This window comes from Brachyistius frenatus, unplaced genomic scaffold (assembly GCF_029030835.1).
Source record: "Brachyistius frenatus isolate BFR_SWC_R1_liver_20210118 unplaced genomic scaffold, ASM2903083v1 Contig_68, whole genome shotgun sequence".
NCBI classification, from domain to species: Eukaryota; Metazoa; Chordata; class Actinopteri; family Embiotocidae; genus Brachyistius; species Brachyistius frenatus.
In genome coordinates this window covers 98,166-124,077 of record NW_027210667.1, presented here as the reverse complement: position 1 = coordinate 124,077, position 25,912 = coordinate 98,166, and the positions used below count along the sequence as shown (strand labels likewise).

Below are 25,912 nucleotides of genomic sequence, written 5' to 3'. Positions count from 1 at the left end.
CTCGGTCACTGCATTGTTAACAACATCGGCCCCTGTTGAGAGATTGATTGGAAACCCTTAAAAAAAAAAAGCAGACTAACAAGCTTTCCTTGTCGTCTTGGTTTGACAGGAGCAAACAATGGCAGAGGGAGGGACGTTCCTGGCTGAGCCTCTGAGGTCCGAGTGGTTCACCTGGCGATGGGTCAGCTCAGTGTAAACACACAGATACACCCTAATGTCAGCGTGTCTCTGGTTGCAAAGGTTCATAAAGCTCTAATGGATGTGGTGGCGTTGACCCAACACGGCACACCACCGGCTCAATCAGGCTTCGATGATTCACGTTACTTTGAACACAAAATATACCAAAAAAAAACAACAACCTGCAGATCAGGAAGTGAAAACACACCTGCGTTCATGACATAAACTTTTACCTGTGATCCACTAGTTGGGCAATCTGTTCTATAATAAAAAACAAAAAACTGAAGTGAAGAACGCTGTGCGCTAACTAGTTGGAAGTCACACTTCTGTTCTAATATTGAAAATTAGGTGGAAGAATTCAACAACAAAAACATCCAGCGGGACTCTAACATCAAGACTTTAAAGGTCTTTTATCAATTTAAGACGCCTCAGAGCACCGACAAAACCTGACGTGAATTCTTAAAAGGTTTTTTTAATTTTTTTTAAAGCAGTGTTGTTGAAGCCAGGTTTGTTATAACAAGCCTGACAGGTAACTCCAGGGTGAGGAGAAAGATATGAGGACGGTGGGATTGTGGAGTGAGTGCAGAGAGAAAAGGTGCTGGTGGACAATTAAGCAAACACAGTTCTCGTGTTTCCAGGAAGACAGCTTGGCAAACACAATGTGATTTCACTAATTGATGCAATAATCAATGTATTGGCTTCCTTAAATGGTTCTCTTTTCTTTGGTATTGATGGTCAGTCCCTTCAAATCTTCCAACTCTTGCCTTTCACTGTCATCATTCGATTATGAAGATTACACACACACACACACACACACACACACACGCACACACACACACACACACACACACACACACACACACACACACACACACACACACACACACACACACACACACACACACACAACACAGAGCTCCCCGTTTCTCCCTGACTCCTCAGGGTGCTGTGGAGGAGGAGGAGTTCATTTGTTCGTCTCTTGCCCCAGCTCAACTGGTTGTTAAGCATCAGGACAGGCTCTGCCACTTTCAAGTGATCCTCCTCCTCCTCCTCCTCCTCCTTCTTCTCCTCCTTCTCCTGCTGCTGCTGCTGGTGCTGCTGCTGCTGCTGCTGCTGCTCTCCTCTCCTCTCCACTGGCATACTTAACACGACAGGGACCGAGAAAAGTTCAAAGGTTGAGAGATCCAGCTCAATATTCAAGGTAAATTCACCAGCGAAGACTTCTTTTGCTCCAGCTTTCTGCTTTTAGAGTTGAAGTTCACAGGATTATAGCAGTGAGTTTGCATGGTTTATCCCTCTGACTACTTCAAAAAAAAAAAAAAAAAATCATGTGTTTCATATTTTTGAACACGTTTTGAACACATCACTGGCTTCCATTAATGTAAAAAGAAAAAAAACCAACAACCAGATCTTTGAGTCATGTAATAATGAATTGTGCATTTATCATTTAAATGTGTTACAATCACAAAAACCTACTGCTCCAAATCTCCTCATCATATTTGCATTCATGTAAAGTCTACAGAATCAGAGTTAAGGAGATGAGACTTCGGTTCTGGTCCTTTAACGTATTATTTTTGTCTCCTCAGCTGCTCGTCGAGGTCAGATTTCACTCGTCACTGTGACACTTACTGAGACTGGAATGCCCTGGGCCAGACCTCAGGTGGACGTTCCGGCTGGTGGAGCAGAGGCCATGGACCAGTACAACATAGACGACCACCACTTCGAGGGCTCCCTGTTCCCCACCTCCACCCTCATCCCCGTCACTGTCATCTGCATCCTCATCTTCATCGTCGGGGTAACAGGGAACACCATGACCATCCTCATCATCCAGCACTTCAAGGACATGAAGACCACCACCAACCTCTACCTGTCCAGCATGGCGGTGTCTGACCTCATCATCTTCCTCTGCCTGCCCTTTGACCTCTACCGCCTGTGGAAGTACGTTCCCTGGCTTTTTGGGGAGGCGGTGTGCCGCTTCTACCACTACATCTTCGAGGGCTGCACCTCGGCCACCATCCTTCACATCATGGCTCTGAGCATCGAGCGCTACCTGGCCATCAGCTTCCCCCTCAGGAGCAAGGTGGTGGTGACCAGACGCAGGGTCCAGTACATCATCCTCGCCCTGTGGGGTTTCGCCCTGGTTTCTGCTGCTCCCACACTCTTCCTGGTCGGGGTGGAGTATGACAACGACACACACCCGGACTACAACACGGGGCAGTGCAAGCACACCAGCTACGCCATCAGCTCTGGGCAGCTGCACATCATGCTCTGGGTGTCCACCACCTACTTTTTCTGCCCGATGCTCTGCCTCATCTTTCTCTACGGCTCCATTGGCTGCAAGTTGTGGAAAAGCAAGAATGACCTGCAAGGCCCCTGCATGTTGGCCCGAGAAAGGTCACACAGGCAAACAGTCAAGATCCTGGGTGAGTACGTGCCTTTTGTTATACGTCTCTTTTATGCAGCAGCAATCAGGTTACATCATGGTCAAAGAGGGTGAAACAACACTGATAATCCTGAGGGACGGAAGTATTTTTGCTCTTTTTAGTGGACTTTCTAAAAGTGTCACGTTCTTAACGATAATCAGAAATGTTTGTAGAATTATAAAGACCGCACTGTGACGCAAAGGTTGCATATTTGTTTTTGCAAATAAACTTAGATAAACAATAATAATCACTGATGTTGCAGAGAAGTGTCACATTATTCACAATTCTGCTTTCTCTGCTTTCATTTGCTGAACCTAAAACATCAGAAAGTTTGGATTCATCGGTGACAGCGTCGAAAACTCTCTTTGGAGGGAAAAAAGCTTCAACCAGAAATCTGTCTGTTTACAGTCAGTTTGCTTTTCATTGTTGCTGAATCAAAAACACGTACGAATCTGGGATTTCTGGCTTTCTGTCAACGTTATTAAATGGTTTTCACACATTTCGAGAGAACTGATTTCTGCTCCAGTAGTTTCACTCACTCTTTTTAGCCTAAAAATCTCTTTCACTGCTTCCCATGGCATTGTTCTGCTTCGATCTCTCAGCTTTGATGAAGCGAAAGCTGCTGCCATGTGTATTGTTGTTGATACGAGCTGGTTAATTATTCTGTTTTGTCTGAGGCTAATCATGTCCTGCCCCTGCAGATACTGATTGACTTAATATTCAGCTCTGGCATATCGTGCAGGAAACCCTGTTTTACAGTGAAACACCATTACCAGGCCTGTCCATATTAGCCAAATGTTTAATCATGATGCATCCATCAGGATGTTAATTCCATTCATTAGCAGAGTACATGCTGCATAGACTTCACGTTGTGAAACATGCTACCGTTTGTGTCCACAGTTGCTGAATACCAAATTGGTTTGTCATTATTCATAAATCAGCCCTAATGGAAATGTTTGTGCTACTACAATCCTCCGTGCCTTTCTAATCTGCTGGTGACACACATCTCAGGAATCAATGACTGCTGTTTACGACGTGGTCAATTCTCAGCACTGTTGCATCTACTCCCTCCACAGTGTAGGTCTTTAATTTAGGAAACTCTTCATGTTAATTCACAGATAAACCAGGTGCGAGAGGGCCACATATACTTCTTTTTTAATTATTTAGTTGACATTTATTATCCCAAGAGAAATTACTGCCTCCATTACAAATTGATCATGAAGTTATCTGCAGGGGTCTTTTTGATCAATACCAGTGAATCAGAGATGATCTCACCCAGCATGGAGGTTTTGTGTCCTGTTTTGCATCTTTCTGCCTCATATAATCGGTTGGTTAATAGCCTGTATTTTGAAAATGTGACTTCACTGTTGAAGCCAATTACAGGCTTACAGTCACTTCAGGGAATGAGACAGGTTGTGCACGTGAGTGTAAGTGTGCGTTCTTGTACGTTGGCTTCAGAAGAAGCATGATGTTGTATTTGCTGCTGGTAATCAATAAATGTCAGGGGTGACTGGAGACCATAAATCACAGGACCATCCTGAAAACCAATTTTCAGCCTTTTTTCCAAATGAGTCCAACATGAACACCATATTATCTTTCAAAGGTTGACTAATTCTTGCTGTTTTATATATTTGTGTTTGTATTCGAAGCACACAAGGTTCTCCTAAAAAATTTTTTTTTCTAAAAGTCAGGTATTTTGGTGTACCCATATGAATTCAAGTGCTGCTTATTCAGTCACAATTTCTCATGAGGTGTTTTGACCCACAATACAAGGGCGTATCTTTTGCACTTCACGATTTTCAGTCTGTTTCTGGTGTGTCAGGGTGGAAGCAAATAAAACACAGCAATATCTCAAATGATTAACACAGGAACTAACTAGAAACTGCAATAGATAATATATAAATAGTTTGGGATTTTATGTTTGTTTTGTTTTGAATAGTTTTACATTATGGCAAGTGTGGTCATTTGATAACTTGCAGAGGGTTGCAGTAGGCAAGACAGATACCGCTCCTATAATTGTATGGAAAATGTAAGCGAGTGTCAGCAGCCACGGTTCCTTCGCTTACAAAACTGGGGAATTCATAGCTGTGTTCAAAAATAAAATAAAAATTCACCTTCAAGCACCTCTGCAGCTCACTAATTGGATACATATTTTGTTCATTTAATCTGCTCCAAACTCAACATGTAAAAACATCAGTGCAGCTATTTCTTGGCCAGGTGGAGTTTGTGTTAGTTGCCTGGCAATCTCACGATGAAGACGAGACACGAAGTGACTGTGTCCTTCTTCACACTTCGGTTTTTGTACAGATAGATGATAAAAATCGTTAGTGCATGGATCGTGTCATCTTTGTGAGCTGTTTCAGTCTGTAAGCTGCTGCTGGCTTTAGGTTTACATCTACTGTCCAGACATGAGAATAGGATTTGTCCTCTCCTGTAACTCTTGTTTTAATCTCTTATTTCCCAAACTTATTTCCTGAAAAGGAAACTACGTTGTAATTGTTGCCTCCTAACTTATTTTCCCCTCTCAGTGGTGGTGGTGCTGGCCTTCATCATCTGCTGGCTGCCCTACCACATCGGCAGAAACCTCTTCGCCCAGGTGGACGACTATGAAACGGCCATGCTGAGCCAGAACTTCAACATGGCCTCCATGGTGCTCTGCTACCTCAGCGCCTCCATCAACCCGGTCGTCTACAACCTCATGTCTCGGAAGTACAGGGCCGCAGCCAAGCGCCTCTTCCTGCTGCACCAGCAGCCCAGGCAAGTCCACCGTCACCAGAGACAGCTGTGTGTGATCGAGCAGATCTCCACCCTGAATGAAAGCCTGACCGGGGTCTGAGAGGAGGCACTTACGGGTTTGACTTCACCACCAGGGGAGAGTTTTCAGGTGTCGTTACAGTTAAGTTCTAGGGTCAGGTGCTGAAGAGGAAACATGCTGAAGAAGTGTAGCGGAGAGATGTTTGTTCCATTTTATCTTTGAGTGGAATAAATAACAGGGTTGAGAGCACTTCAGTGCAAAGTCAGATTTACTACTTCTTGGAGGCATTCTGTTCACAAGGACACGATGACGACTGTCTGCCGCGTCACGCCGTAGCTATTGTCAAGAAAATATTCTTTGAGTGGATTCCATTTACAGTTTTCCTGCCTCAGTGTTGTGCACCTCATGCAGATGTATTTACATCAACGTTGTGTACTGCTGCATGTTTTTCTTCCTTGTTGTCACATGCACCACTTCAGCTCACAATTATCATCAATCCGCAGCGGCCCGGATTGATAATAAGTGATCCCTCTTTGTTTATGACAGGTGACGTTTGCCACACGTGAAATGACTGTTCATTTGTAATGTTCAATTGTAGCCCGCTACATGGTGTTGTAAGATTGAATCATTTTAATGTATGGTGAGCAACTGTTTTCAAAATGTTTGTTTGTTCTCGTAAATCAAGAAAAAGAAAACAAGTAAAACCTATTAGCTGCGGGCCATTAGTTGTACGGATCTGAAATTGGGTATTTGTGTGTGTGTGTGTGTGTGTGTGTGTGTGTGTTTGTTTGTTTGTTTGTGAATTCAAACATACACTTGATAAAAGCAGATTATTATGAATATGGGGCAGTTGTTGTTGGTGTGCCCGATACAGAGGCCACCTGAGGCCTGAGGTTTCGGGTCTGCGTACGTGCCGGTCATCACATATAATCTGACACAGCTATTATATTAAATTGAGCCAGAGTTAGATTTACACTGGCAGCCATTGTCCCTGCATTACCATAATCAAAGTAATGGCTGCTCTAAGTGCATTTCAAAGAGGAATAAAGGTATTAGGATGTCACCAGAAAACACATGTCATTGCTTTTGTTGCCTCCATTTGCATAATCTTGATCAAATTCTTCTTTGATGTTCACTTGTGTCTCTCATGCACTCTAGCAACAACAAAAAAAAAGGTAACATCAAAGTTATGTATCTTTAACTTGAACGATGTCTTACTGCAAAATAAAACTTTCTTTTTCCAGGTCCTGTCTATCATACTTCTTGTTCTTTAAAAAGAACTGTCGTGATTTTTGCCCATGAATCATTGGGCCTTGGTTTTGCACAAATACAAAGAGACGCCGTCGCTCCGGGCTGATTCATCCCCATGACAGTTTTTTTTCACAGAACCATTCATCTCTTTACCAGAGGAGCTGAAGCAGCCCGTTAAAGCTCATATCCCACAGACCGTCCTGCCATCACCTGGGGAAAGATCAACAAGCAGCACGACTCCTCTGTTGGTTATTTTCTTTACTGATAATGAAGAGAGTGGCTGTGAGCCGTTTGATCAGAGCTGTCAACACCTCCCCGAGGCTTTCTTCACACCACCTCCAAACATTCAGCGTTGGGAAATACACAGTTTGTTTGTTTTGACTTGTTATTTGAGAGCATGCTGTTATCAGCAAACCTCTAACATTCTGCACTCACCGCTTTGGGAAATGTAATTTACTGTATAGGCAGTGAATTAACTTAAATGAACTGTAAGGACACTTTTCCTGAGATTTATTAGGTTCATATAAAGTAAAACTCCTGAGCAAAGATATTTCTATTTTAAAACTGACAAGTAATCAGTTACTGGAATTATATTATATTGCTGTTGCGGCTGTTTTCAGATTAATCCATGTTTAACTCATCTCAAAGCTCTTTACAAAAATGTGCTCGTCCTGAGGTCTCTTATTACGTCACTAAAATGAAAATATGAATGTTTATATTTGAACCAATTTGCAAAAGGAAGTACCGGATGGCTGTATTTGCCCTTTTCAATGTTTGGACATTCTATAATTTGTTATTACAACACAAATGACGCAAAGCCTTATGAAATGTCGTGACGAGGCAGAAGCTACATAGATTAGCACACATGTTCTCTTGCAATGCCATTCTGTTTTCCAGTATGTTCTTCTTTTGCATTTGTCTCTTTATGAATCTGGCTGCCTTTTAAATTCATCTCTACTGGGAAATTAATTGTTTGATTCAGCTGCTGACATCCTTTAAGTGTAATGACCCTTTCTACCAGAAGAAGGAGCCAAAGTGTTGCCTTGAGAGACAGCATGTGCACAGGCAACTTATTTCCTGGGATCTAGATTGGTCACACATTGCTTATGAGCTACATCAATGCTCAAACACGACTCTACCAGTTAAAAGCGTATTATTTTCCTGTAAAAATAATCGTTATCAGCTTCCCCTGTCAGCCCATCTCCACAAATTATCAGCAACACATCCACTTCCTGTTTGCTCCCTGGCCCTACTGTCTTATGCACATGGCCCCAGGAAGCTGTGTTAAATGGAGGTTCTTTGACAGAGGAGTCTGAAGAACAACTCCCTCTACAAAGCCTGCAGGGGCTCACCGTCTTTCCTGCTGCTTTCTGCTACAGCCGCTGCCCTCCTTATGGCCTCTGGTGTCGTGTGTTTCTCTCTCTTTCCTCCCCAAACTGAAAGTTTTTCCAACCCCAAGCTGACTGCGAGATCAATCGTCTGAAACTGAAAATGTTCCCTGTGAGAGCTGCTCTAATGTAGAGCCTAGGGAAAAGTCACCACCCAGTATTTTGAGGTGTGAGTTGATTTATCTTGTGCCACCATAAAAGCCTGAGATGGTTTATATAAGTCACCCATTCACAATTTCTCTGCCACAAAGAGACAGACGAATGTCACTGCCAGCTCTGTGCCGTTGTCGTCACAGCTGGGTGGCAGTGGGACAATGAACACAAAACCGTCTTTCCCTTTTACAAACCACCAGGCACTCCCACAGCTCTTTAATGGCAGTGATAAGGAAAATAAACGTAATTTATAAATCACTAATCACCTCGTCTCCTAAAGCTTTTAGTACACAGCTTTCATTGTTTAATGAGCTGTGTCGCACAAAGAAGAGTCAATACCCATTTTTTTTCTCCCCCCACACTTCCTGCAATTTGGAGGCTAATTTACATCTACTTTGTTTTCGTAAAAGTGTTCAGGAGAAGTGTTTAACATTTGGTCGACTGAGAGACAAATCTAAACTAACATTGTCAGTTTCAGAGCTGTCAAACGGATCACCTCTTGCTCTTTGGCTATTTGACAGCTGAACAAAAAGAGGTAGCTGCATGATGTTGGAGACACATTTCAGGCTTTGATTGGGATCAAAAATATATTTTCCATGTGAACAGATTCAGCAGTCAGTTTAAAAGCTCGGGAAATGTCATTTTTTCATGTGGCTTTACGGTAAGAAAATATTTTTGTGGCCGGTATACCAGCAGGAGAGACTGCTTTCTCTGCAGTTGTGTGGTGTGTTATTGGTGAGTTAGAAACCAATCCATTAGATGGTCTCTGTACATTTCCACAGCACAAACCACTTGAGAAACTGGCTCTACTTCCTCCTGGCCACAGGCAAGGACAGCAGAGTCACTCCCAGATATTTCGCATTCACATTAAAACTCAAAATGAGGAAAAACAGACTAAAAATCGGGTAATGGTGGTGTAAGTTTAGTTGCTCGCCAGCTGCAAGTATCCTGGATTTCCATCATTGGAGAATCAGACCGAACATTCAAAGAGAACACAGCACCAAAATGTGCACATTTTTGTAATGTTCCTGAACATATTAAAATATCTGCAGGTTCAAAGGTATCATAGCTGTATCATGGACCATGTATCATGGTTGTTTGATTCAATCCCCTCAGGCCCATCTTTGGCTCCTCCTCACTGAGGGATTGGTTTCACCTGTGGAGGAGTCTACATAAGGCATGTTTCTCCCAAGATGTCTCTCCAACCTGGAAGTCTGGTGCCTTTCGTCACCCGACTTGGTTTGTGTTTTCTCTCCTTTCGTTATGCCACATGCAGTTCTAGGTTTGTACTTTCTATGTGTCTGTTTGGTTGATCTTGAGTTGGGGTTGATAAACTGTTGGCTTCATAAAACTGTTTCTTTGTGAATCTCCCTTTGTTGTTATGCCCTGAAGGAAATGGGTATGACATTTAAACCTTGACCTAAATGAAGTGACCTTTGACCTCATGTCTTTTACTTGTGGATACTGAAGATGTAGAAGGTCGGCTGTCTTTAAATTTGTCACCTTTTATCTAATTAAGTCAGATCAAGGTTTAGAGACACTGCAGGGATTGTAGGACGGTTATAATAAAAAAAAACTAAAAACTGAGTGCTACAAACCAGCCAACAAACACTCGTGTACTCATACACGAGTGTTTGTACTATTAAAGAAATTCTTGTCGGGAAGGACCCAACGCCAGTAGGTTATGCACAGCACAATTATACACACTGTCTAACTGATTACCCACCTTATACAGGTAAGTACAGAAAAACAGAAATATACCAGATGTGTGAAAATTCTGCCTTCAAAATAAAAGTTTAAATAGTTATAAGCATGTAGGAAAATTCTCTCTACAAAATGTACTTTTTTTTTTTTAACTACGAGATACCTCTGGCAGAAAACTACTGCTGCTTAACTGCGCTCTGATTGACACTTTCAAAATGTTGCTCACCTGGCCACATCTGTTACTGATGTCACAGCTGATGTTTTCCATCACCTGTCAAAGACAAAAGAGGCTGTGACAGTTGATTGTGGCTTACTTGCTTGAAGGTTTTCCCTCATAGAAATCAGGACTGGCAAATGCACTATTTTAAAAAAAACAATTTCATTTGGGGGACAACGTGCTTTTTATCCACTTTCTCCCTCCTCAGTCCAAATTAAAAGTTTCTGTCCCATTTCTGACAAGAGAAGAGCGAAGAAAGTGGTCTTTTGCATGTTTTCTGCTGTGCAATGAGCATGGAAGCTGTGGACTTTTTAGATTTGCATACTGTCACTGTGTCCATCTAATGGTGTAAAACATCAACATCGGATGTGGCTGCTCTCTTCAGTATGTGGTTAAAATGTTATCCAGCATTCCTTTCTAATTGGCATCTGCCAATTGAACCTCGAAGAGAAAACAAATTTAAGGTTTAATATTTAAATACAACCATTTTCTCTGTTCTCTGTTCTGCCTTCAGCATCAGTTTGTGCAAATGTATACTATACTGTATATATATATACGTACATTTATATATATATAATGTTATTTACTTATTTATGCTCATTCATATATATATTTATTACTCATATATACTCATAAACCTAATCCATATAACTAATGTGCAATATCATGTCCAATACACAATATATCCAGTGCAAGTTACAATTTACTAGTGTGACCTAGGTGCTATAATAATCTGTTTTTTTCTTCATTCAAAAACTTGTATAGTAACAGTTCACAGTAAAAAAAGTGCATTTGGTGTATATAGCTTTTATTTTAATATTCTATTCTATTTTATATTGTATGTGTATTTTTTTTTAACTTTATTTTCATCTTTCTTGTATTCTTGAGCTGCTGTGACGACAACATTTCCCAGCTGTGGGATTAATACATTCTAATCTGAACGCTCTCTATGGAACAGCGTTTTATTTTGAAAATCTTGAAGCGAAGTGGAATTCTTTTAAGCTGATTGACTTGACGTCGCCGAGGTAGCCAAATGTGCGCAAAAGTTGTCCGCTCCTCCTCCACGTTCATGAGGCAGATTTGGCTCCAGATATAAACACGGAGCTTCGCTCTGTCTCCTCACTACCAGCAGCCACTTTGCTCCAAGAGGCCGAAAAGGAGGGGGAAAAACAGGAGGGGACGATCTCTGGCACATTTCCCAGGATGGAGGTAGCAACTATGTGACTCCGAGCGTAGCTTTCTAGTGCAGCCTGTACTTTTACGCCAGATGTTTTTAACATTTAATGCGGTTTTGTGTCGACATGCTGTGGTTGAAATGGAAGCATTACATCATAGGAGCTCAGTGAGTGAGTTTACAATATCTCCTTGTGCTCTGTGTTGTTGTGATATTGCTGCAGGGACTTGCTGGTGCAACAATGTAACAAAATATTGATATTTTGGCAGCAGTCGACCTACGGATCATTACGCATGTAGTTGTAGTTCATTATGATACGTTTAGGCTACAACGAAACTGTGTGCTTAATTTATTATGACCAGCTACACGTGAGAGTTGTATGATGTAAACGGAAACTCTTTTAAAGGATGACTGCACACACACACACACACACACACACACACACACACACACACACACACACACACACACACACACACACTGGGCCACAACATTCACTAAAAGCAACAGGAGTTTGTGTCTTCACCTCTTTGGCTCAGTATATTTGAGCTTCAGGCTAAAATTTGTGGTGACAATTTCATGACAAGTATTCCCAGTGCAGGAGGAAGGAAATGGAACTGATAAAACATCTTGTCGGGACCCACTACGTGTTCACTGTGATGTGTGCAAATGAAATGTAGTTAGTAATTTTCTTCCCTATAAGTGTGCTCTTTCAGTTTTCTGATGCTTCCCCGCCCACTTCTCAAACACCAAACTGTCAACTTGAACCGAAGCTAAAATTAAAAAAAAAAAAAGTGTATTTTGTAGTGAGCCTGTCCCATGTGTTTTTTCTGCTGGGTTTGCTCACAAGGTTTGTGGTCTCCTCGCTGCAACACACAGGCTGTTTCCTCCAGACTTTTAAAACTTAAAGTAGTTCATGTCATGTGGCAAATAGAAAGAAAAACACCCTATTTGTTTCCCTTCACAGTACGTGAGGGAGCACATAAGTAATCTACCTCAAAACTACTCTTACATACTCACAACACTCAACTTTAGGGTTCAAAAATGCAACCGGTTCACTTTGGATTTAAGATTTCATTCTAATACCGCTGTTGCTAAAGTGGAAAGAAACAAAAAATGGACTTCCCCCAAATCTGTAAATATTAAAGATAAGGGGGTTAAATTGGGAAACAACTTTTTCTATTGTTTTGAATGGAAAAGCAGAACACTAAGAGGGATTCAACTTTTATTGGTGTGTCCAACCTTTTGTGGGTGAAGATTTTATCTTGGTGAACAATTACCCGACCAAAGCTGCTATCAGTTTCAGCATTGCTCACCAGATTTCTATAAAAATAGATTTCTATTGATGGCGCCGATAAAATATGAGACCTCCTTGAAAGTCGCCATGTTTTCCCAGCCTTAAAGGTTAAAGTCAAACCGCTGGCCAGTGACTGGAACATTTGTTCAGTCAGGTTCAGATGTTTGACGTTTCCGACAGCCATCTGTTTCCCGCAAGGTCTTTTTAGTCCTCATCATTTGATGACACAAGAAAATGCTTATTGAGTCTGTCTACCCACATTACCACAAATAGTGAAGTGAAATTTAGTTGTGAAAGAACGTGTTCCTGCTTTTGATGATAAAATGTCAGTTTTGCTGTCGATTTTTGATTTCTATAATTTCCACTTTGCAATGTCCTATTTGATGCTGAAAAGGACAAGATGGATGAGTTTCTCCGAATGTTAACTTTTTTTTTTTTTTTAATGCTGCATTAATTTGGCCTCAAACGCCTTCAAAGCAGTGTTAAAACTGTCTTGTAAAGTCAGTCTTACACTCGCTGTCATCTAAACTGCTTCAGTTTAGCACAGGGATGACATCATGTGTGTGCGATGTATGTGTGTGTGTCTGTGTAGCTTTGGCAAATAGTGATTCATATTTACAAACATTGACTTACATCAGTCGCCTCGAGCGGGCCTTAAAGGAAGATTTAACACATGGAAATTATTACATTCAGTGGTTCCCATGCGGCTGACGGACTAAATGGAAAGTTGTGAGGGCGTGAACGTGTTTGTGTGTGCGTGTGTGTGCATCCACCTGAGGACTTGCACTGTATGTGTGTGTTGGTTTGTAGAGTTGCGGTGTTCCTTTTGATGGAAAAACAACACCGCAGCTGGAGGAGTGAGTATTTGGGATCGCCTTGCCAACCATATGGTGCGCACATTTGTTATGTAATTCACAGCAAAGTTAGGGGACCAATAACACAGGAACTCAGTCTGTACCAGCCAGACATTTGCTAATGAGTTAGATTTTCCCCGTTCGCTTTGCAACAGTATGTCATTGAAATATTTTATTATGAACCAGCACTACTTCTTTCACAGGTAGTAACTACTACTTGTGCTTCACTCACAACCACTGGAACCAAAATGTCGTCCGGTTTCATGGAAAAGTAAGAGGTTACTGTCAGTGAAATCTGTGTTGGCAAACACTGTACATCAGGCTGTATTTGTTTCAGTGCAGGATTAATGGCTCACTCCGTCGCGGACATAAAACAGACACCTAACTCGCCGTGAAGCTCAGTGGAATGTGAAGCATCAGCAGCGAAGGAAAACCTCCGAAGCCGGTTGTTCAAGTCGCAGAGTTGTTATAGTTGGATCTCTGTTCAAATCACACAAAGTGGGGTGTGTACAAAACGTTTCCTGGAGTAACAGGTAATACTAAGGGAATGCTAGAGGTCCCACGGTACAATATAGTCACGATACTTAAGTCATGATGTGACATCAGTGATTATTCAATATTTTGCTTTGAGTATTTTTGATAAACTTGCAACTGCAAATTATGTCACCAAAGGAAAACTTGGTCAGCATGTGTTATATCTGATGAAATCAACTTTTCTGTCTGTCCATCAGAGACGGTCAAGCAGACAGACTGATGAACACTCATAAAAACAGGTCATGAATCACCGGATCATTTCATTTATTTACCTACGGGTGACGTCGATAGTCGGCGTACGTGCGTTGATACAATATTGCACATTTCACGATAAGGAATCGAATGTTTGCTCCTGCCACCTCCAGCTAATACAAGTCATCAAAAGGCTTTTGAGCCTTGATGAGTTGGATAAAGAGCACATAGTGATAATAGGATAAACTGCCAACATTACATAGGACTTTTAAAATTTCACTGATGCTTCCTGTTGTGGCTTTTTTGTGTAACTGCCTCTACACAACCTCATCTGTCTTTAATATCATCTCTTCGTGTGCTTTTGACCTTATGTCCAGATATTTTAACTTTATTATCTTTTGATGTGAGCTCTTTATAATGTCGAGAAAGGAAGCCGAACCGTCGTGTCCTCACTGTAGTTACTGCCGTTTGTCTTCACTGTTTCGCAATATAGTTAGTTTCCCTGGGGGAATACCAGTAACTGTGTGAAAACAATAACTTTTTTTTTTCCAGGCTAAATAACTGTCGTTGCCATGTGAGTTCAGCTACACTCCTCATAAAAGTAAAAGATGATGTAAACAAGGCAGGTTTCAAAACACTTTAAAAATAGGGTGTTTTCAAATGTTTTATACGGTATGAAGTGCATTCAACAGATTTGTCAGGCCGCTGTTTGGGTTGACAAATTGTAAAGAAACAGAACATTTACAGTATTTCCTTGATGATTGTGCAGTTTTCTCTTCTGAGATTCTAGTGTGCCCTAACCAGCTCGCTGAGGCATTTCAGTTGTTCCCGTTAGACATTCCCTGGAGTTAATAATCTAAAACATGAAATTTGCTCTGTTGTCAGCATGCAAAGTTTTACTCTGGTTTGCTGTCTGAATTTACTTTTTTTTCAAAGTGTGGCAGCTTGGCACATTGAAAGATATTTGCACCTTAATGACCAATCAAATGGTTCACAGAGCCTCGTAATCTCTTAACTGCTTTTGCCGCTTTCTATTGCAAAGTGGTTGTTGTTCTTTTTCCAAACAATGTTACAGTATTTGCAACCCTTACAGGCACTCGAACTATGCAGTGTGTGTGTGTGTGTGTGTGTGTGTGTGTGTGTGTGTGTGTGTGTGTGTGTGTGTGTGTGTGTGTGTGTGTGTGTGTGTGTGTGTGTGTGTGTGTGTGTGTGTGTGTGTGTGTGTTTTTCTCTGAGTCTGGCTATCAGGGTTCTGCATATGGCAGAAAGATAGGTGTTGAAAACTACAGAGAAGATAGCGAGGAGACAACACCGATGCATGTGAGGAAAACATCCAGGCTGTTGGCGTTCAGGGAAGTTATGTCATGAATGGATACATGGAGACTGGAGGGAATTCCTTGGAATATGAAAACAAACCACACCACACGACTGCTGCCCCAGTTTAGTTATTCCAGACACGTGTTCATGTCAGAAGGGACTTTAAGCAGTGTCTGTTATTGACATCAAAGCTGGTTAGATCATAGCAGGTCAGACATGAAGTCTTGACAGATAGTCAAACATGTTGAATTTTGTTAGTGTAAAGTCTAAAAATGTGAAGTCCATGCACATTGGGTTTGAGAACAGAGGAAGGTGAAACATTTTATTTTTAAACAACAACATCATCCCAAGTTACTTACTGATCTCCCTGCAGAACAGTTAAAACAGTTAAAACTGCACCTCCTCAACCACTCACTTCTAATTTTGGCTTCTAGCCACATTCTTTCCTTTTTTGGCAGAAAAGAGTGCAAACACAATAAGTGCTCCAAGCTGCTTGTACTTTTCAAGTGCCTTCTTGTGTTCGAGTCAGGTTTTGCATTTTTACTTAAGGTGGATGCTGCAACCTAAATTAGATCGAGATTACTGCTGTTTCCCCTCATCTGTGCTTCATCATTAGTATAGTGGGACAAATATTGAGAGTTTTGCATCCTGCAAGTCTTAGCAAGTCCATCAGTCTTTTAAACGACATATGATAAGTGAGGAAAAACTTCAATTTAGACTGAAACGTGCTTGGCCTGCTGCCACCGCGACCCGATCCCGGATAAGTGGAATAAAATGGATGGAATAAACTGAAAAAAAGACAACTTAGAATAAGAAAAGACCAGATACAAGTGCACAGTGTCAGCAGAGTTGCTTAGAAACTGGACTGTGACCGTCTTCAGAAAGGTCAATCCTATTGGAGCTGTTGCTGTGATACATACAGTCTGGAAACCCTGCTCGCATTAACATTCGCTCTGCCTTTCTGCTGAGCGGACCAATCAACGACCAGCATGGGCGGCTAAGTGTGATTGATGACTTTGAAGTCAAATGTTTGGCAGTGGTAGATCCAGATGAAGGCACACAAACAGTTGTAGCAACGCCAGCAAAAATCAAAGACTTGAAGTCTACGGTAGTCATTTGCCGACATGCTGTTGCACTTTGCTAACATTGGGTTCGGGTCTCGGTTGTTTACAGCTTGGTGACATTCAGTGCACAGCATACATCATATGGTGGTCAATGCCGATTAGTTGAAGGCTGCTCACATAGTTTCAAAATTAACCCGAGGTCTTCGTCCAATATGATGTAACGACTGGAATCAATCTCCAATGATGTGTTTCTAGACTCGTATATTAATGAAATGAATTTAGTTCTTGTAATACCAGACTACGGCCATGCATGAACGGATTCCTAACCCTGTGGCCGTCTGCAGGAACTACACAACACTACAGTGGGGAAAGTGCAGGGCTTCACTGAATGAAGTCATCCCATGTCTGTCTGCACTCATCGCTCTGATCCACCGTCCAGATGGTTTTGGTCGCTGGGATCGCTGGATCAGAGTGGGTGAGAATAGCGGAACGTGTAGATTCCCTTCAAGTTTTCCTGCAGAAGTTCAAATGTTTTGAGAGAGTAATGTCTACTGTGAGTTGTTTACATTTTCTTAATGTATTATGTAATGAATTACTCTCAACAACTCGGGTCATGTTAAAAAACAGGCTGCTGTAGTTATCATACTAAAATATCACGGTGCATTCCAGGAACAGGCTTGGTTCTGTGATCTGTTCTCATATCTTCATCATTTGTCAATCAAATTGCAGTTGAATAACATCTCAAAGTCTCTTGGGATCTTGACTAATTTTGCGGTGCATTTATTAAGAGAAATACACATCTCGTGTTCTTTCTCGGGGAGTGTAGCCATCAGCAAGTTTCTGTTCTCAGGTTATCTGAGGGTGTTTTCCTTCTTCGTGAATGCTTATTTTATTTCATACAGTACAAGACTGTGTCTGCAGCAACTCCCATTTCCCTTGAGGCAGCAGCAGCTTGTGGATCAGTGTGTCCATTTACCTCATCCCTGTGATTCAGGACCTTGTTTTTTTTAAGGCACTTCTACTCACACAATGTATGAGAAAACACAGAAAAACAGTGCCAGTGAGGGCAGTGGAAAAGTGAGCTATTCAGATGAGGTCTGGTCCAAAAACACATCATGTTTTCCTGGAAAGGCAGCGAGCAAAGAAAGTGCCTGTGTGCTGTCTTAGCACTTAACAAATGTAGGCAGAAGGGAGCTGCTCGCCGTGGTGGTTTCCCCTTGGCGGAACACGCTGACTTGTGAAAACAGAGTCTGCAGACTTAAAACTGAAGCCATTACGCTCGGTGAACTTATTGAACAAGATCCTGCTGAACAGCTGTGTGCTTCATCTATCTTCACTCCAACAGATTCCCACTGTGGGGCTCACCACTGAGATCTTATGAGGATTGAGAGTTATTCTGAGTAAAAAGAGCCTGAGCCAGACCGCGTCTTTATCAGCTCCATGATAGATTTACTTTGCCTGTTGCTCTGTGACCAATGTTGGTATATCAAGCTGATATGTTCGGCTTTACTGAGACTAATAATCATGTGCTTCTTCTCTCCTGCCTCTGGAAATGGGAATCACAGGAACAGACAATCACAGGCTTTGTGTGATCTGTTTGTCTCTCCCTCTTCATCTGTCGGTCATACAGTAAACCTCGTGTCCCCATCTGCAGCCTTGACATGATGACACGGGTTGGGATTAACCTTTACCTCTTCAAACACAGCTCACTGAGCAGTTGTCGAGCTTGTCAAAGTATCTAACGCAGTAACGGGATGCAGAGTGTTCATGGCTCCAACTAAAACTCCATGAGTTTCCAGGGAAAAATGAATATCTTATTTAGGCACCTAGGAATTTAGCCTTACTTCAAAGGAAGTATTGGCTTTAAATTTAACCCTACCATATTTTGTTAGGGTTAAATTGGTCTGGTCTGGGGATTTAAACAAACAAATTATTTCAGTTATGACACTTAACTGTGCTTTTGGTTTGGAATGTTTTCCTGAATGACAGTCTCACTGCAATAATAAACCTACTTTCTATAAAATCACCTGTTAAATATTAAAAGGATCCTAATATGTCTACAACATTATCATGTTTTGATTACAGTGCTTTGAGTGGGTACTGTAACAGCAAGTCCAAACGGTTTCCAGGGAAGTCAGAGTTCAGAAATAGGTCCTTTTTTTTTTTTGCTATTGGAAAACTTCAATCACACGGTTGAGGCACTGCTTTAGGAAGCTTTTTTTTTTTTTTTTTTTGCATCTCCTTGTTTAGACATGCTCAATTGCTCTGTATGATAGATTACAGTATGTTTCAGATGTGGTGTAGCATATCCAGGGATGCGCTCTCTTAGGAGCTGAGGGGTTACAGAGCAGCACTGTGATCCAGGCTGCCTTCACTGCTCTGGGGCTTTTTCCCAGGCCTACAGCCCCAGAAATAGTTTGCCCCGCTCTCTCCTGCAGTGGAACATAGTTTCCCACTCTTCCTCAGAGCTCAGGGTCCCAGCTGAGCTAAACATGTGCAGCACTGATAACCATAGGCCTTGTACAGGTCAATGACATAAGTATTGTTTTGTCATCTCAATGACACAGTGAGTGAAACTATTTGTTTACAACAAAATATGCAAGATTGTAGCTCTTAAGTAACCGTGAATGTTTTGATACTCGTAACACATTCCTTATACATTTTTATTTTAAATATGAATAAAACCGCATCTATCACCTTTGTATACTGACTGCATGGTGAGTGTCTGTACAGCCATGTCTGAGGTTATTTTCATTCTGCATGAAGAAGCTCATTAAAGATAAGGCCTCTCTGTGAAAGACGCATGAAAGAATATTAATGGGTTCCGAATGACTTCTTCTGAAACGATGTAGTCGATGAATAGTTAACATGTACGAGTCATGTTTTATTTATGTCACTTTTGCAAGTAAGTGGTGAATTATCCAAATATAGAAAAATAGAATCTGTGCTGTACATGACCAAATTACATGTTCAGTAGCAGCAGTACAAGTGCAGAGGTCACCTTCAACATATACATTGACATTAAATGTTTAAATCCATAATCACATTGGAAGTTATTAAACCAAAAAACAAGTTATTTATTGTGAGTTTGAGGAGTCAACAATGTTCCATTTAAATGTTTAAATAAGTTAAACACCAGAAAGAAATGCCTGAAACATCTGAGCAGAGATTTGAACAAAGAGCTGCACTTCCTCTGGCTGCACTGTTGTGACTGGAGTTTGTGATGTGAAGGGGGCATTTGTTTTGGAAGGACAGGAAAGAGTTAAACAATTAGAGGTTACAAAATAATGGAGTGGCGGGTGGGTGGTCCCACGTAATTACTATTTATCACGTATGAGAATAGAGAACGCAGGAAAAGGGCGGGGATGTGGATTAGGACAAGGACGCACTGCAGGGCTGGAGCTGTTACACATTTGGGTGGAGGGAACAAGGTGGTGAGGTCATGTTGAGAACAAGGGGAAAAAGGAAAATAAAGCGTGTGATTAAAGTGTGGAATGCGTATATCTGTGGAGCCCAGGAGATCCATGTTTCCATGAGCCACGGTTCAAAATGTGCAGAGAGGGAGATGAAGGGGGAACTGAGCTTGCACACCCAAGAAATGTGACAGAATTTGCAGCTGTGAGGAGTGGCATGAGCTTTGTAGAGCTCAATAAAAGTACGGTGGAAATGACATGTGGTATGAAATCCGAAAAGAGAAAAGGAGGGGCCCGGCGAGCACAATGCAAATCATGAAATGGCCCCATGATGCTTTAGAACCTGCGCAGTCCTGGCAGACGGCATACGTAAACAATGCCTCGACCCATTCCCAGCTCAAACACATGGCACAAAAATGAACCTAGGACCTGGGAAACAATGCAATACTAAAGTGTTGTTTTCAAGACTTACACTCATGCACATTCCAGTCGGACGCCAAAAGCCAACTTATCACTTCGGCCCACAGATATGTGGAGTGAGTTACTGGTCATCAAAGGCAAGCGGGGAGGAAGGGGGGCGTTTAGCAATCAGCTCGGGAATAGTGGGAGAGACAGAAAGGAGAGGGGCCAAGGAGTGATAACAGTGTGAGGAAGCAAAGACAGGTCGGTCCTGCCAAAAGGCCGCGGCGTGATGTTGAACAGCTGCAGAGAGTGGGACTCACTGCCTGTGCTTGTTAGCGGGAGAGGAGGCGAGTTCCTCCAACGACAGTACCGAACCCAACGTTGTCGCCCTTCCTGCTGTGTTTCTCAACCGTCTGCATTTTCTTGTAGAGAACAAGGAAGTGAAACACTTTCTTTATTTTAGGACGTCTTCAATTGTGTCCTGCTGCTCTCTGCACACACCATGCATATTAAAATGTAATTTTTTTTCTTTTTTTATTATAGTTCTTTAAATCGGCAGGTGTCTCCCCTGTAATGACAACATTAAGCTTTTATGGCGCGTCTAACATGTCAAAGCTATCAAAACTGTTCCAAGGTTTCATGCTGGTTACTTCTGTATACACTATTAGTTTGGCTGGAGTGTGCATGTCACGGTGCATTATTATTATTTCAAGGTTCAGGGCTAAAGCCTGAAATCAAGGATGTCATCTTGTCATGTTATCATCTTAAGATACATGTACACAGTGCACTTAATATTATTATATAACATTATAATTGGTGCAGAAATGATGGGATATTCACCAGTCTTTGACATCTATTGTAACAGTGTTTAAAAAATGTTTTATCTGTTTTTTTTATTTCTAATTTATATGAGCATGTATTAAGACTTAAGAACTTTTTCATGTGTTTTGCTTAAAAAAAATAATTCCAGAAGGATTCTCCATCCAAGCCATCAGTGGCTGAGCTGGCTGGAAGGTTAAAAGGTCATATTCTACCAATGCCCAGCACAAACGATGAGGTAATCTACTCTATGTCTCAGACGGTATCTATTCCAAAATCTCCAAATGTGTGTTTGGCTCTGAAGTAAAACGACACTCAATATTCTGTACATAGTTTTTTTTTAAATTATGTTTAAACCAAGTAGCTGTTGAATTCGTACAAGCTGCTTGTCAAAACAGCTTTTAGTCACACTTCCTCCTCCTTTTCATTTGTAGTTGCCCTTTCGAAGACGACCTCCGTGTTCCCTGAAGCTGCAAAATCGAACAGATGATAATGAAGAGTCAGATGTAAGTAAATGTCTTCTTTTAACGACCTATGTGCTGCATCTGGTTTGTTGATCTGTGCAGGAAGTCTCCAGGAAACAGACTAGGATTTGTTTACGTTGCAATTTAATTGGAACCTCACAATTTCAACACAGTGGACAGTGTTTGCCAAATCTGCAATGTTATCTTTTTTTTTTTTCTGTCTGAAACATTTAGAAAGTGCTGCTGTTTCCCCCCCCCCTCTCCCCAAGTAAAAATGACACAAACACACCACACAAACCTATCTTTGTATTTTGACCGATAAAAGCACAGCAGAAATGAAAGATGCGTATATCATAACCAACAAAGTAATACAAACATTGTTTAATAATGTTGATCTAATAAAGTCTCGCAGGAGCTGTGCTTGTATGTTCCTATATAATGAATATACATGACATGACAGACATGAATTTATCTTCTTATTAACTCTCGTCTAACTGTGTTCTCTGGCAGAAATCTGTTGTCTCCCCAAATCCTTTTAAAATCAAGATGAAGAACTCCGCCATCTTTGAGAAACTGCAGGTTGGCGCATCTTGCGACATTTCAATATTTTTTGAGGGAAATGGAAATCAAAACCACTGCTAAATCTCAGATTATATGTTCATACAGCATGCAGTCAGGAGTTTGTACAGTCGGGAGACTGAGATATTTAGAGCATTACTGCCACCTACTGTTTAGAGTACACTGGTACCTGCAGAGAAAAAAGGGGAGGGGCTCGTGCCTGCTGCCACAATCGGCTCAGATTAATGAGCTAATGGGATCATGGGCCACAGAGGCTGTGGTGAGGCTCAAACTTGCCACTTGAGTTCCTTTAGTTAGCAGTTCACACGGTGGGCAGCCATGGGACAAAAGGGCTGCCGATTCTCCCTCTTCCTCTTCTCGCCAGTGCAGGTAAGATTCACTCTGAACCTGAACCCGGGTTCAGGGGCTAACGCCGAAGTACTTCACTTCTGAGTATTTCAGGTTCTGTATGTTACACTTACAAGGAATTTGGGGTATTACATCTGTTAGTGAGGAAGGTGACAGGTGCATTGTAGTATGTGTATACCTTGAAAATACTTATAACAATATTTATACTCAATTTTAAAGGAAGACTGAAGCTGGAAATACTATTAGTGGATAATTTTTGTTTAAATACATGTGTTTAAATGAATACAATTGTCTAATTTTGACTTTGCCTAATGATGAAGTGTTTATCTCCTAATTAAGTAAACCCTATGTTGAACTAACCTCTTTTTTCTAAAACACTATCTCAAATTTTACTTTTATTTGAAGTTTGTTTATTAGCGATCAAGTGTTATTAGAACAAACTGTACTGGAGATTACAGTGTTGAGGCTTCAGGATCTTCTCTGACCCCCTACAGGCCAACCTTGCTCTGTCACCCACTGCTCTGCTGCCTTCACCCAAGAGTCCCGAGGTGAAGCTGCAGCCGACACCGTCGTCCCCCACCGCCGCGCCCTGCAGCCCCGTGAGCCCCCTGAGCCCCTCGTTGCGACCGTCGCTGCGACCCTCACAACTGTCCAGTGAAGAGGAGGATCCCCTCAGCTTCAACAGCCCTCCTGAAGGCACCCCACTGCCGAGCTTCAACAAGGTAAACACATCAAGCAAAGCTGCACATTAGCTTGACAATGTTAATGACAAATAGATCGGGACAACTTTAAAAAAAAAAAAAATCCAAGATGTAGCCTATATCTCATCATGTTTGTGTGGGTTTGTGCACGAGTTCTGAGTTACGAAATGACAAACAGGAGCTGCTGTCACATTGAAGAGTTTCTCACGCTATTCGCTGAGTGAGCTGTGACCTCACAGCCGGGCACGTGCCCTCACCCCCACTGACGTGCTTCTCAGCGGGTGTGCTGCATCTTGTGTTTAAGCAGCCCTCGGATAACCTGGAGCAAGATGTCACTGTAGTACATGTGAGCCGCTGCAAGGGGGATTGAAGGTGTAATCCACTTAGCCTAGTTAGAGTCCATCAGTACCACTTGTTTGGTGCTGTCACGCGTATGCTGTCTAGACTTGGATAGTTACCAGAAATATTCATTCTCACCTTTAAAAAATACTGGAAACTTGCTCTGTCTTATGGATCTAAAATGATTTCCAGATTTTTGTTTAAGACATGATCTAAATTGCCCATCTTTGCCACACAGACTCGTGCGCGACTATCATTCAAGAGGCGTCCGCCCACGAGACAGCACAGAAGGTCAGCTGGAGAGGAGGCGGGAGCCTCTGGGACCAGTCTGTCCACGAGTGAACTGTGCGATCCAAAAGATAATGCGGACAAGGACCAGGTTTTCCACAGCCCGACAGAGGAAGCTGATTGTGGGCAGCTAGGCAGCCTGAGAGAAGCTGAAAACCAGGATGGGGACTGTAAAGTCACAGAGGCTGAGGTAGCAAAGACAGACCCAGACGACATGGGGGATCTGGAAGAACAAGCCCTGAGCTCCGAGGCTTTGGAGCCGGAACAGCAGCCTTCAGCGCTGGCCGAACAGATGCAGGGTGATGAGGGACAGGAAGAGAAGCCTCAGGAGACACACCAAGGAGGAAATGACAGGATGTGAACTTTGAATGTTTATGTTAAGAAAAAAAAATATATATATATGAATAAGTTATTCAGTGCTTTGATCAAGGGAACTCTTTGGAGAAAAAAAAAAAAAGAGTTCATGTGTTTTAAATTTCTTGGTACCTTTCTCTTTTAAGTCCCTCTGTCGTCCTCTTCTGGCTGTCTGAACAGGTCTATAAACACTGGAGAGTCTTGTGAAGCAGCTGTTTTCTGCACATGTAAATGACTCATCGCAGTTGATACTGTAGCCACAATCCCAGGAAATTTCCTTCATGTTGTACCAAATCTGTAAGACTCCTGTTTTTATAAAAATTGATTTTTTTTTTTTTTTTTTTTTTTTGCTGAGATATCAAAGACATTGTTAACAGTGCACTTCTACATCAGGAGTCTGTCAAATAAACACAGCTTTGAACATGTTGAATGCTGGGTTGACAAAATGATCAAATATTATTAGATTTCATATATATTTTAGAGGACAATAAATGTTTCGATGTCATACCAAATCAATTTTTAAGTTGAAATTATATACTTTGCTTAGCTTTCTTTTGATGTTCAGCGTGTTGGTCTATACACCTTGTCTTCTATTTTGTACACAAAATATCCAAATCACAGTGCTGCTGTGGAGTGGCTCAGGTCCTCAGAAATGACACACAGAAATGTACAACAAATAAACAGCTTCCTTCTTCTGTAAAAACAACTTTATATTACATGTTGTCATTCAAATTTTGATATCAATTTAGAATAGTTGAGTCAAAATTATTGAGGGCAATGTATTTTCAGTCAGGTGTGACCAAAACGTTAGATTTGAGAGTTAAAGGGTATCACTGATGAGGAGTTAAGGCACTGATTAAATACAGATTTTAAAGGCCCTGCAGGCCTTTAAAATGCCCACACGGGTGATTTCAATTTCCCCCCTGATTAGGCTCTTCTCAGGGCTGTTAGTGCGCAAACTACATTTGATACGGCTTTGTTGCATCTAGTCAGGTAGGACCAACTTCACTATGATAACTTTCAGTAGCACATAGAGTCACATGATTTTAAACTACAGGCATTTTCGATCTTTTTATATACAGTCTGTTTTCAACCTGAGCAGAATTATCTCATCAGAATTACTGAAAACATCTGTGTGCAAAAGTCTAAGGATATTCGATTACACATTAAACAGATCGAATGGTTTTAAAGAAATGAAATGTTTTATTCCGTTTTTCCTTTTTTGACACTGCGCGCTCCTGAGAACATCGTATGGTGTGAAGACTACTGTAAAGAATAATACATGCAGGTTTATACCTGTGGATTTTGTCAGTCTCGACTGATGACTATTAAGAGTTGCAGCAATTCAATAACTAAACTGTATCTTAGATGCCTGTAATTGCTAACCCTAGCATGCATCTTTACGTGGGTATCCATATGTAAAAAAAAAACAAAGGCCTACCTTAGTTCTTATTCACAAAATTGTTTTAATAATAAAAACAAGTATTTGTGAGTAGCAGCCGCAATAGCCATCTGTGCACTTATTGTAAATGAGGTCTGGGTCAAAGTTTCCTGTTCAACTAATTATGGCACATGTTTTTGTTTAATTTTTTTTTTTTTTTTTTTAAATGTTATCACTTTAATGTAAACAGAATAAGTGAACACGTAGAGTTTACATCATCAGGGGAATCTTGACTGAACCCATCTTGGAATTTTCCATAATGTA

General features: G+C 41.4%; 2 protein-coding genes across 4 annotated transcripts; both read left to right on the top strand.

Annotated features, from left to right (window-relative positions):
- The first annotated feature begins 1,816 nt into the window (after nucleotides 1-1,816).
- On the top strand, nucleotides 1,817-5,436 carry mlnr (motilin receptor). Its single transcript, XM_069707341.1, has 2 exons — nucleotides 1,817-2,600; nucleotides 5,129-5,436. Exons 1-2 carry the CDS (start codon nucleotides 1,817-1,819, stop codon nucleotides 5,434-5,436), a joined length of 1,092 nt encoding a protein of 363 aa, XP_069563442.1.
- A 5,721-nt stretch (nucleotides 5,437-11,157) lies between these two features.
- Nucleotides 11,158-24,604, top strand: LOC138625990 (capZ-interacting protein). 3 transcript variants are annotated; one of them, XM_069707353.1, is made up of 6 exons: nucleotides 11,158-11,277; nucleotides 21,289-21,372; nucleotides 21,569-21,640; nucleotides 22,109-22,177; nucleotides 23,020-23,247; nucleotides 23,804-24,604. In XM_069707353.1, exons 1-6 carry the CDS (start codon nucleotides 11,272-11,274, stop codon nucleotides 24,212-24,214), a joined length of 870 nt encoding a protein of 289 aa, XP_069563454.1. In that variant the 5' UTR covers nucleotides 11,158-11,271; the 3' UTR covers nucleotides 24,215-24,604. The 3 variants fall into 3 exon arrangements, with proteins under 3 accessions (XP_069563454.1, XP_069563453.1, XP_069563452.1); XM_069707352.1 differs by having other exon boundaries at nucleotides 11,159-11,277; nucleotides 21,286-21,372; XM_069707351.1 differs by lacking the exon at nucleotides 11,158-11,277 and adding an exon at nucleotides 11,311-11,410 and having other exon boundaries at nucleotides 21,286-21,372.
- The last annotated feature ends 1,308 nt before the right edge of the window (nucleotides 24,605-25,912 follow it).